General features: G+C 41.5%; 1 protein-coding gene across 22 annotated transcripts in view; it reads right to left on the reverse strand.

Moving 5' to 3' along the window:
- Window positions 1-13,126, reverse strand: part of LOC127935428 (microtubule-actin cross-linking factor 1) — a 156,356-nt gene that overhangs the window by 20,170 nt on the left and 123,060 nt on the right. For 19 of the 22 annotated variants that reach the window (XM_052533271.1, XM_052533283.1, XM_052533272.1 and 16 more), the window contains 9 exons: window positions 3,437-3,598; window positions 3,164-3,334; window positions 2,797-2,963; window positions 2,472-2,631; window positions 1,703-2,029; window positions 1,373-1,457; window positions 1,064-1,287; window positions 730-936; window positions 228-455 (listed from right to left, as the gene is read on the reverse strand). In XM_052533271.1, coding sequence (XP_052389231.1) covers window positions 228-455; window positions 730-936; window positions 1,064-1,287; window positions 1,373-1,457; window positions 1,703-2,029; window positions 2,472-2,631; window positions 2,797-2,963; window positions 3,164-3,334; window positions 3,437-3,598 — 1,731 coding nt within the window. The remainder of the gene's footprint in view (window positions 1-227; window positions 456-729; window positions 937-1,063; window positions 1,288-1,372; window positions 1,458-1,702; window positions 2,030-2,471; window positions 2,632-2,796; window positions 2,964-3,163; window positions 3,335-3,436; window positions 3,599-13,126) is intronic. The other 3 variants (XM_052533284.1, XM_052533281.1, XM_052533270.1) reach the window with 1 other exon arrangement.

The following is a 13,126-nucleotide window of genomic DNA, read 5'->3' on the forward strand; positions in this document are numbered from 1 at the left end:
TACAGGAAGAAGAAGAAGAAATAGGTTTTATTGGGTCAACCAAATTAATCTGAAACAGTCCAGCACTTTTGTTTGTCCCAAACATGACTCAACAAATCAAATCTCCTCCAGAAAATGCATTAATAACGATATTTAATGATTTTTCCTAATCTAACATTTCACAGAGGAATAATTCCATAGCTTGTTCTGCCCGCTCCCATCTCTCTCTTCTTTATTTTGTCACTAACCTTCAGAGCCTCTCTCTGCTGTTCACTGCAGCTCTCCAGGATATCCTCTCGTGTCTTAAGGAGTTGGTCCACAGTATCTTTGTGACGGATGATATCGATGTTAAAGGCCCTCTGCACCTGGAGCTGTGCCACAGTCACATCAGGCTCCAGACTCAGAGGTCCTAGAGATGCCAGCTTCCTCTCGGTCTCTCCGACCCAGGTCAGCTCTGCATCAACTGCCTCCTCATACTGAAACAATAACACACACAAATACACTGCCAAAAAAATTATGACAAAAATATTTACATGTTCAAGAAGGCAACATGGACAGAGCATCCTAAATCAGATTTTGATGCCTTCAGTGTGAATCTACAATTTTCATAGTCATGAAAATAAAGAAAACTCTTTGAATGAGAAGGTGTGTCCAAACTTTTGGTCTGTACTGTACATACATACATATACATATTCATACACATAAATATAGACACACACAGACACACACACACAGTATTTGTTGCAGTACCTGCTGTGACCTTTGGATGGCAGCCTGCACTAACTGCACTCTCTGTGTGATGGTCTCATCTGCTTGGCGGTAGCGCTGATTGGCATCGGCGACCAGGCGGTCCAGACCTTCCCGTGCACGCCAGGGCACCAGATCCAGTAAAGCACTGCCTACCTCATTCACTGTGTCCAGAACTAACCTCTTCTCAGCAGACACGCACTTCAGCTCCTGAGCCAAATGTACATACACAATATAAAATAACGAATTCACTGAAGACATAAAAGAAATTGACTTGGTTTAACAAGTAATTCACAAGCACTTAATATAAATAAATCAATAAAACAGACATCCTCACCCTCTGTCTGTCCTGATAGGCTGGTGTTGTGTCTGGGTCAATGTTAAGCTCCGCCTCCACGCTATCCAACCACTGGCTGATGTCATCGTGCGAGCTAGCAAATCGCGTGGCCAACTGAAGGGCCTGTTCGAGAGTACGGAGGGCCTTGCTGCTGCCTGATGTCATTTCTGCATAGCGGCTTTTGATGCCATCTAGCTTTTCTTGAATCAACAGTACCTCCTCACCTGTCACAGAGATCAAATATGATCATAATTAAAACAGGAATTTGCTGATACACCAATAAATATAAGAGACTGGACGGAAAAGTACCAGTAGTTTGCTTGAGCAGAGCCTGTCCATTCTTAATGGCTTGGTCCACTGTCTTCTTCCTGCTGATAATCTCTTCATTAAGAGCCTGCAGGGCACCAGCAAATAAAAACATTAACTCTGAAAATAATTGAAGGGAATGCTATGTAAAATAAAATAACAAATAAATAACATTAGTATATGCACTTCATTAAATTATTTAATCAGCATATCATGATATTATAGTACAGCTCCGACCTCACTGAGTGATAATTTGTTTTTGAGATGAGAGCTGTTTAGCAATATTTATACTCTCTGATTTATCCTGGGCAGCTATGCCCTGCAGAATCGTACCAGTGTGTGTTTGTGTTGCTGCTCTAGTAGCTCCGGCTGATAACTCTGCACTGAGACCTCAGCCAGTCTCTGCGCCACCTCAGCTAGCCAGTTAAGGACCTCCACTTCTTCTTCTCCAAATAGCTGTGCATTGGCCAGAGCCTGCTCCAGCATGGCCTCTCTCCGACTGCACCAATCATGTAGCCCTGTGTGCCCGTTGCGCACTGCCGCCACACGTTCACCCAGCAAATCACGATCAGCCACACAGCTGAGCGGGTGCAGTGATTGACTGAGGGTCTCGAGATGGTTTACATCATTCTCCCGAGAGGATACTTCCTCTTGGAGAGCCTGGGATTATAGCCCAGAGTAAAGAGGAGATATGATTGAATGAGTAGGAGGAGGAAAAAAAGACCAGGCAAACATAAACAAACATGACAATGCAGAATAATGACAAATCATAATTAACTGATGTGAGCAAAAAAAAAACACAATATGGGAATACAACATGAGAAAAAAAATGAAACCATGATAAAATTAAACAACAAAATGGAAAGGATGTGGGCAGGATCATGACCTGAATTTTGTGCCTTCTTAGATAACTACACTCCTACTGGTCCATTTAAAACCAATCTGTTCTCTCCTCTGCATCTCTAGTCAGTCTAATGATACTTGACACTTTGAAAAACACTTGCTTAAATGACAGATCTTGGTTTGGCAGCAACAATTCTGGCGGTCTTTTCCACAGTAAAATGCCAGGATGCAACTCTCCCAGTTGCTGCGTATACTCTACCTTGTGTCTTACAATCTGCTGTGTGATTTTGGAGGTCTGGGTTCCCATTGGCTCAGCGGAGCTCAGGCGTCTCTCTGTGGCGCTCAACCACTCACAGAGCGGCTCCACTGCCTCGTGAAACTGCTGCGCTAACACCTGCAGCTCCTCTAGCTGCCGCTGCCTGAGGACATGAGTTGAGGAGGAAATCTGTGTTATATTCTTATGACTAATCTGTTTTTATGGCCTTGTAATGCAACCAAAGTGATTGAGTTCTGAGTAAGAGATTCAATTAAGAGATTTTATGGTTGTGTCTGGGTGTCCACATTGCTCTAATAATGGAATTTACCTGGCACTGGCCTTTTCCAGCAGATTTGTCCATCTCTCTCCTAGGCTCTTAAGTTGTTTCTGGATTTTGTCTCTGTCTTGTGTCTCAGCCGTAGCAGCGATTCGCTCTCCTTCTGCCCTGATCATTTCTACCGTCCCAAGGCGGTCATCCAGTAACCGTTGCAGCAGCTAGGAATAATATGTAATCTCAGTAAGCAAATCAAAATGATTTTATTATCTAGCATGATAAATTAGTTTGATAAAAAACATCAATGTGTCTTTTGTCACAAATTGGATATTTTCAACAACAACAACAAAAAATATAATATAATATATAACAGCAAGCCATTATAAAAACTGTTTAAATTAAAACTTCATTCAAATCTAACCTTCTGCTCCTGAATTTGTGCCTTGACCACCCGGTACTCAGCAGATGGAGGTTTCTGATTGGCTATGAGCTCCTCTGTGTCACTAAGCCAGCTCAAGAGTGGCTCTAGAGCATCTTGGAACTTCCCACAATGCAACAGGGCCTCCTGCAGCTGTGCGATTCTTTCAGCAACCTGTGAATTAAAAAAAAAGAAATCTTTAATAAAAAAAATTAATCCTTTTCTATCAGTCCCTTAAAGAAAAAAAAAGAAGGCTAACAATAGATGCATGCTTACCCTCTTGTTGAGGGAGTTCCAGTGCAGGTTTGTGGTCTCCAAGTCATGTTCCAGGCCCTGAGTGTCAGTGTGTTTTGCTGCACTCTGGATAAGACCTTGACCCACAGCGTTGACATGTTGCAGTTTAGGCTGAATGCTGTCTATCTGCTCCCTTTCTACGGCCTAAAGAGTGAGTGAATTAACAAACGACTTGAACACATGAAAACAAATGACTTGAATCTGTTACTGGACACTTGTATGATAGAATGTGTCTAAACGGGTCAAGGCTGTACAAACACAACAACATGATAATGGTGGCATGAGCATTTATAAATGGAGATTCATTGCACTTTTTTTGTGACTGAAATTAAATACAGGACCCTTGGCAGCCACACTGTACATCTCTGCTTCCCCAACAGCCCAACACTACAGCTGTGACAGAATATCCAACACAGTGGTTCACCACATACATATTGCAAAATACCCGTAACCAACACCATGACCAGCAGTTACCAAAGAGTAGTCTGAAGTCAATCACTTTCAATTTCAAAATGTGACTTATCACAAAGAAACTGAATATTCAACAAGAAAAGTACTTTCTTGCAATCATTTGGAATTGGATGGAACACAAAATCCGGACATTATATACCTGAATGTATTTGGACCTCAAAGCAACTTCATGTGGGATAGCTCAATTTCACTAGTGACCCACCGTCAGCACTAAGGACGCACCAAAATCAAATTCTACTCTATACATTATTTTAATTTTCATGGCCGATATTAAAATTGTATATTATAAGTGCATCTGAAATCATATTCTGTCTGAGTAGGTACTACAATAAATGAAGGATGAAGTTCACAACCAATAAAGATTATATAGCATGAATGATATTTGGATGTACTAAATCTGCTATGTTGGCTTTGTTATGTGACCTATGGTATCAGCATCACTTTACAGACATCTACAACTTCTCTCCTGTGGCCTCATGGGATAGTGAAGTGTTGACTGGATGTGCATTCCACAAATCTGCTGTAAATAGCAAGTCGTCTGCGTTGTTTTCTCCTTCTCATTTAATAATACTAAGAATACTTGAACACCTTATTTTCTTATGTATGATTTTCTTCAGATGCAACATATTTTGTCTAAATATAATAAAAATAAAACACGTAAAAACTAAAACCATTTAGGCATTCTAAATATTATATTTAATGTACAGTACGATACAAGATAAAGAATACAATTTAACAGTGTTATAACATTTTTAGTTTTTAAAGATTAACCAGTGTTAGACGATGGCTAAGGTGCAAAGCTAAGGGAAATGAGCATGTGTAATTAAATAGAATCCAGAATCCTTTGCGCGTGAGTGTGTGTTCGTTTTTTTGCTGCTGTCTTGTGGGGCTTAATTCCAGCTTCAAACAGGATGTCCGTCAGCCTCAAAACAATGAACCAGAGCTTCAACCTGCTCCACCCTCTTGTCGACATTATATGTGACTGTGAGAGTGTACGTGTCTATGAAACGAAGAGACTGTTTGGTCCCCTTTTGTCTCTCTATATCCTGTCTAACATTATCCTGAATCCATCATCTAGGCCTCCTCCTCCTCCTCCTTATCCTCGGTGTGTATACGTGGAGCCACTTCCCATTTTAATCCTGATCATTCATTACATGTGGCACTTTTCACCCACCAGAAATAACACCATTCATCTGAATCTGTGGCAGTTCTTTCACAACTCGTGTGGGCAAATCAAAAGGACAATTATATTTTATAGACAATTATATACCTACATATTTGTGCTACAACCAATAATTCACAAGAAGAAGAGAGGAAATTTACTTTGTCAGAACTCTGAAATCTAAATAAAGATGACGTCCACAAGTGGGACGTAGCTATTCATATCCATACAACAACAGAATGATGTCAGTTAAAAAAACAGTCTCTCCTTTTTACTCTTTCGGTCATGGAGCATTTGACTTGTAACGCAGGCCTCTCGACCAATCTAGCCAGCAGGCCGGTCACACACACACACACACACACGTTGTGAAAAGTGGGGACATCCCATAGGCTTAATGGTTTTTATACTGTAGATACTATATATTCTATCGCCCTTCACCAACCCTAGATTTATATCTTGAAAGTGTTTTGAAAAATGGGGACATGGGTTATGCCATGTCATTATACAGAGTTGTTTTCTGATATGTCACAAAAACAAGAGCACACACACACACACACACGACTGACCGCTTCAAATGTATCTCTCCAGCACACTCTTGTTTCTTTTTTCACTAAACTTTAAAAGCTTTTGTTTCTCACTCAAACCCCCACAGATTACTTTTAGCTACTGGCAGTACTCCATCCTACCACCAAACCACAACATCACCACCAGTGGAGTCTCCTGTTTTTCTCTCTTCAGTTTAAACCACAACTCCATACTGCCCAAGCGGGTATGCCCTCATTTCACTAAAGAAAATATTATAATAGCTGGCTAGGAGTTAAGCAGCAAATCCCCCAGACAACGCGCTGATTTTTGCTGAACCTTGTTCTGTATCTGAAAGCATCAAGAGAAATTATTCTCATGCATTTTTTGCTAAAGGCAAGATAAAATCAATCAGACTAAATTATAGTACCAGTCAAAGATTTGGACACACCCAAATGAATTTATGGTTCTGATTATCTCAAAGGACTTTTGAGAAATCTTTAGTTGTGCTTCTGAATGAATTTCATACAGAACAGTTGAGTTTTTTTAATGAATGACTTGGAATACAACAGTTTTTATATGATTTAATGGAAACTTCAAGAGATATATTTTTAAATGTTCGACAAATAGAGCATAGACATGGAATTTCCTCGTCAAAGCATAATACTCAAAGCATACAATAAGAAATTTAAGGCTATAAATGTCTAAAAACAGCAAATCACAAATAAAATTCTTGTCGAGGGATAAGTAGAGAACATCTTAGATGTAAAATTTATGAACATCCCAGGAAATCCCAGGAATGATTTTTTTTTTAAATCAATGAAAACATTGCCGTTAGCAAATTTCTTGTTATATAGAAACTTCCCAAAACTCTCTCTCCCTTCCTACTCTGCCTGTCTTTTTCTTTTACCTCCTGTGTTTTTCCGGCCTCGCAGTTCTTTGTTTTAACCTCTGCTTCCTTTTCAAAGGTCTTCAGATGACTTCATTTACAAGGATATAATTCACATGTTTCCATCAATAAATACTGAGCAAATCAGGTTAAAAATGTAGTCAATGAGTTCACAGCATATGCTTTGTTATGGCTGTCGTTGTGCCAACCGGGTTGCAGGGTTTGTCAAGGTCTTTTGTGTGTAACAGCCTTTTATCACAGGTGTTTCCCGCACACTGTCTTTCACTGCCATCATTATCCAAACAATCAAACGTACCCACTGTTACCATACGCCAGGGGTAACCAACCCTGCTCCTGGCGATCAACTGTCCTACAAAGTTTAGCTCCAACCCTAATCAAACACATCTGCCTTTAATTTTCAAGTGATCCTGAAGACCTTAATTAGTTGCTTCAAGTGTGTTTGATTAGGATTGGAGCTGAACTTTGCAGGACAGTCGATCGCCAGGAGCAGCAGTGTTGGTTACCCCCACCATACGCCATAAATTCAGTGCTCTCTCCCTCTCTGACTGCTCTTCCTTTCCACTGGGTGTATTAGTTGGTGGGTCGGTTTACCTGACCATCTCTAAAATAATACTCTGGACATACTCAAAATTGAGTGTGGGTTCTAGATGTTATGTCAGACGTTTCTTCTGACTACTCTTATTGCTCATGCAGCTCTTATTTTGAGTACTACCAGGTGTTCTGCTATAAAGACTCTGTTCATACATGACCAGGCTGTAGCAAAAACCTTCTAACTTTACCCTCGGAATCAGCCTCCATTGCAAGTCTGCGACAGCCCGTAACTGAGAGCTGTTCCAAAAGATTACAAAAGATCTTTCCCAAGGTCTTGTGCATTAGGAGAGCGAGAGTCTGGCCCTGCACTGATAGAACTGACATGTCCTTATCATCTATTTATATTTCCAACAACTTTATACAGTGTTTGTGTGTTACTGGCAAATGTGGCTTCTCTCACAGAGGCTGATGTTTATTTCTCACTTCCTTATCTTAATTGCAGTACCATCAGACTGCAGCTGGGAAGAAAGGAGGGGGATTTGAAGTGAGAAGAGATTTTAAGTTTGTTTGGCACTGAATGACAGCCAGCTCTCAAATCCATCATTTTGTTCTCCTCTTTTACTTTTTCTATCCCAACTGAGTTTAAATATCATTTGCTAGCTGATCCTGTTCAGTCCCTCAGTTGCTATAATCCTCTCTACATAAATCCAGCCTGGCAGGGTTTCTGCATCTGATTGCATCTGAAGGGATAGGGAGTTTTGTGAGTGACCATGCAGAAACGCAGATTTGGCCAATGCAGATGGTCAAATGAGATGTGAATGACCAGTCAGACTGATAGGGACAGTAATGCAATAACTATCCAGTGAGCTTAAGAACTAACAGGCAGTCTTTCGGACACCCGCCACTGTCACTGTGAAAAAGAGCAGGCCCCGGCCTCGTCATAGCAGCTGAGAGAGAATGTCAAGCGCACACTCACATAATGTCAAGAAATCTAACATGTATTTACAAAAAACATTCCTGTCTGTTTTTTGACTCCTGAATCTCTTTCAAACACATCCACAGTGTTCTCACTTAGACAAAGCAGTGCTCAAACAGGCTACAAAGCAAGCACATGCAAATGTGTGCACAAACCCATTTGCCTATAACCAAACACACAAACATTCACTAGGCTTTGACTACTTTGGAGTAAGCATGTTTTTTTTATATTTATATTATTAAGACCTTGGAAATTATTTTCAGTTTTGTTCAAGATAATTAAAATCAACAGATTTTTGAAAATGTATTTTTCTACAAAATACGTTGCTCCATTATTTTTATTTTTTTTGCAATCATACACTGGGAGTAGTGAAAACATAATTACCTTAAAATGTACATTTAGCCCTGTTGTACCCTATTATAAAACTAGGACAATATTTACTGCAGCATTAAACTACATTATTTCTCTGACAGAGCACCACAGTGGACAGCAACCACAAACCTTTGTGAGGTACAAAGATCTTCAGGAAAAACCCTCAAGGACAACATTAGTAGACTTCACAGGGATATTGGTGAGGTGATTTTAAATAATTGTATCTCAAAATATTTCAGGTCGAAGAGCACTTAAAAAAAGATGTGGACCACCTAACATCTCAAATCTGAGTGGAAATCACCAACTATTACCAACCAAATTTAAACCGCGAGCTAGAAGGTAGAAGTGAGAAGGTTGGTCTAAATCACCTTTTACTCTGATGAATAACTGACAGAAACATGATCACAATTAAATATTAATGCAATCAGCTCAATTCACAGTTAAGAGTTGATTATTCAGAGACTAATTTAATTTTGGTGCTTTTGTCATTTACAATTATTTTATTTATTTTAATAAAATGTAAATATTTAAACAGACAACCAACCCTCGGAACACAGTTTAAGAATCACTGTTGTTAAGTATTTTTGGGGCATCAAAAGGGTCAGAGTTACCTTTGCACTAACCACCTTAATAAACTTGAAAAAAATATATAAATCCTTTTTACCTTTGTGTCCAAATCAAGGTCATGTTTTTCTGGTGAGCTTTGTTCCACAGGACTTGCTTCAAATGTGTCCTCACAGTCATTGTCATGTGATTCCACACATTCTTGAGGGCTTGGCTCATTCTTGTTCTCATTAAAAAGACCATGTAAAAGTCCTGGATCTAGATGCTCCCACTGGTCTCTCTGTTGGTGCACAGGGTCTAAGCCTGATCCATCTGAGTCCCATTCACTATCCCCAGTCACTGATCCAAGTACAAAATCAACACCAGATTGGGTCTCCTCTGACTCAGAGTCCAAATCATGACAGTCTTCACAAGCAGAGCCCCCATCAGACACAAGTCGCTCAGGGGCTGCCAGGTAAACAAAACTATCGGAGGAGAGAAATGCCCCTTCCTCTGGCTCAGGGCAGCATTTTGGGAGGGGGCTCGGAGAGGCTGATTCCACTAATGGAGATGAGGGACAATCCTGAGGATACTGAGGTAGTACAGCCACAGCTAAATAAACAAAACTGTCTGTTGCAACAAAAGCATCAGCATCTTTACTGTCAAGTCCTGCTGTTCTCGAGTCGTGTTTAGTGGTCAAAAGGGGCAGGGGGGAAGGTGGAGCAGATTCAATACTGATATTAGGAGATTCTAACTGGGGGTATGAAGCGATTGATTTTGGCGTACTTGTAGTTCCCTGAACAGCTTCTGTTACTCCCCACTGATGTGATGATATCTCCTCTTGGACAAATGCTTCCATGGAGACTGAAATCTCTTTTTTTTTCTCTGATTTTGAAGCTCCCTCTTGGTCGAAGGTCATTTCCATAGTTACTTGAGCAGGCTCAGAGAAAACTGCATCCTCATGAGAGACCGTCTCATAGTGACTGCTTCTAACTTCCCTTTCTGCCTCATGTTCCAAGACCGAGCACTCTGGGGACTGGTGAATACTGTCCCCGATGTCCACCCCTTCTAAATCAGTCATACAGATGCCAAGATTCACATTACATTCAGCATCTGTATTCAAATTCTCTAAAGGGAAAAGTCCATGCTGTAAGGAGATATGAATGTCAGATGTCTCATCTTGTTTCATTACCTCCCCATCCTCTTGCTGTTCGTGACCTGATGACGCCCCACTGCCTAAATCTGAATCACTCTCTGGTTGCTCATAGCTCACAGTTTGAATAGTATCGGATGCCACAGTCCCATCGTGGTGTGAGATTTGAATGCCACTCGATTCAGAATCAAAAACATCTGCATCAGCTATGTATGAAGTATAATCATCATGATCATGATTATTACTCTCACTATAACAGGGAAGACAACTTTGCAGCTGGTCTGGGCTTTGGTCAATAACAATAACCGAAAAACAGCTTTGTTTATTTTCTGTTGAATTTTGATTAATTTGTGTTGCACATGGATCAATCGGATCTGTGTGTTCTACATGATCTGTGACATCATGTGTTGACATCACAGCACAGTGTTCATCATACAGCTGTTTAATGTCACATTCATGTTTGGCATCAACTTGATCCATTTTCACCACAAACAGGTTGTCAAAGGTATCCAAGTATTCTGAAGCATGAAAAAGATCCCTCTGCTTAGAAACAGTTGTTTTGTCTGTGTCCTCTTCTAAACACTGTCTTTCCAGCTCAAGAAAGAGTTCATCTGAACCCGCCTCTGAGCTGGGGCAGGGGGAAGCACTGGGGGCCTCTGAGCCTCCAAATCCTACAGGTGGTGTCAAAAGGGGCCAGTGGCCTGAGGATGCAAGTTGTTGTGTCTCCCAGTCCTGTAACTGCGATTCCTCCTGTTCTACCTCCCAAGATATACAACTTGTTTCACTGCTCTCCAGTTTCAACAATGTTTGCCAGTTTCTCTCCTCCATTTCCATTCTCTGCTCCTCTTCTTTTTTTTCTTGCTCTCTATCAATCTCATTCTCCTCCTCTAACTCTTCCAAGATTCTCCGTTCATCTTCTTCAAAGCAAATTTCTGAGGCTGTCTTCTCTCGTAGCCCACCAGTTGGTGAAAGCCAGCCCAATAAACCATCCTCACCACCTTCTTGACTGATACAAGGAGACAGGGGCAAACCCCCATAATTAAGTCCTTCTCCTTCTTGCAGGAAAGGTGATGGAGGATCCAACAGGTACAAAGACTCCTCATCACTTTCCTCACCAAGTACAGGGGGCAGTGGGGGCAGGATAGAAAGAACCCTCCCATGCCCCAATGACCTTTTATTACCCCTCATACTACGGGGCCAGGTACGGGCTTTAGTGGGGGGACAAAATACTGGTTTTGGGGGTATTAGTGGAGTGGTGTCTTGGTCATGTTCCAGTAGGGGTGAGTCATGCTCATTATCAGAGGTTTTAGCTGCAGTAGTATCCCAGTTTTGTGGTGGTTCTTCGGAGACACTTCTAACACACATTGGGGCTTGAGACTGTTTGCCTCTTTTTCTTTCAGCCTTAGAGATACTAGGACGAGGTTGTGGAGAGTCTGACTGAGTAAAAGTAGTAGTCTCTGAGGGTGGTTGTTCTTTTGAGGGAGAAGACAGAGCAGTAGCAGGTTTGTGAGAATGCAGTTGGAGGGGCTGTTTTTTTTTTACTGGATGAGGAAGATGGGAAGGAATAGGGCTAACAGTGGGAGTGAAAGACGGAGAGCTGGAGACAGGTGGAGTTTGAGGACCTCCAGATGAGGCAGTGGAGGGTGAGAAAGGTGGTGCCAATGGTGTCGATGATGTAGAAGCTAGAGATGAGGCTAGTAAAGACGGTCCAGGATGGAAAGGAGAGACTGGGCTTCCAGACCCAGACAGACGTTTCTCTCCACTCTCTCCAGGTGAATGCTCTAGACGTTCTGCAAACTCAGGGTAAGTAGGGGGCATGAAAGCTTTCCAAGAGCGCCGATTTGGATTGTCCTTCTTGTCACCGCCCTGGTGCCACCTTTTGGTCACAACAGCTGCCCCAACGGCAGCTGAATTTGATGTAGGAATGACCACTGCAGAGCCGACTCCTCCAACAGGTGACATAATCTGAGGGTCACCGGTGAGTTTCAGAGCATCAAAAATAACTCTTTCATCCAGCTTTTTCAGACCTGCATCTGTGGGACCTCCCCGTGCAACAAATATTCCACCTATGTCAGCTCCCAATGTCCCATTGCTGGAGAGTGTACTCCCCTCACCGCCCCCTGAGCCCAGAGTGCTGCGAGAAGGCTGGCTGAGCTTTGAGCCTTGATCAATCTGCTCATTGATGCGCATAGTATCATAAATTGAGCGCTGGGGTACATAGCAGTCCTCAATGTATGCCTCCTCATCATCACCCTTCCCAAGACACCTGGGGTTCTGCCGCAAGCAGTCCGGGCGGCTCAAAGGTTTTCCCATCCCAAACCACAGCGCCCTTAAGGGGCTGAGATGGGATGGTTACTATTCCACAAACAAAGCCTGCTGTGAGTAATAGTGAGGTTCTGAACTACTTCGATAATTCACCCATGAGTCCTGTAATAAAGACATACATGGTCATGCACCGAATTCTCAGTATACAATGTGTTATGATGTTTAACATCCAACATAAATATCCAAATAAGTAAAGGTACGAGCCCTCGATTCAGAACTACATGTCGTCATCTGCATGTGCAGTGCTGATATGCATTAGAAATGTCTCTTTTGCACAGATAAACTTTTGAAGTAACATATTAAATATAAAAAAAAAATACAAAAGGACTGGTAAGTGTCGGAGTCAGATGTGCAAAATCCATAACAGGATAATAACATCCCTTATGGACAATATTCCTTTGTTTCCTTTAAGAGTTCTAAATTCTCAAAACAAGAGCAAAATCCAAAATCCTTTCCTTCCTTAGTGCTGCTTCCTCTTGACTCTCCTTCCTGCTGCAACAACAGAAAAAACTCAAAGCGGGGCTTCAGCTACTTTCACCAGCTTCAAGAGCACCAGCCAAAGCTGTATGAGGCTCCTTTTAAGGTGAGAAGTCCACACTACACAAAATTGAGTTCAGCAAAAAAAAACAAAAAGTGCCAGCCAGGAGATTTTGTCTCTCATCTCCCTTTTTCTTCTAAGTATCTAATGTAATAGTGATAAATCCTTG

Source organism: Carassius gibelio, chromosome A19, assembly GCF_023724105.1.
Source record: "Carassius gibelio isolate Cgi1373 ecotype wild population from Czech Republic chromosome A19, carGib1.2-hapl.c, whole genome shotgun sequence".
In the NCBI taxonomy this organism is placed as follows: domain Eukaryota; kingdom Metazoa; phylum Chordata; class Actinopteri; order Cypriniformes; family Cyprinidae; genus Carassius; species Carassius gibelio.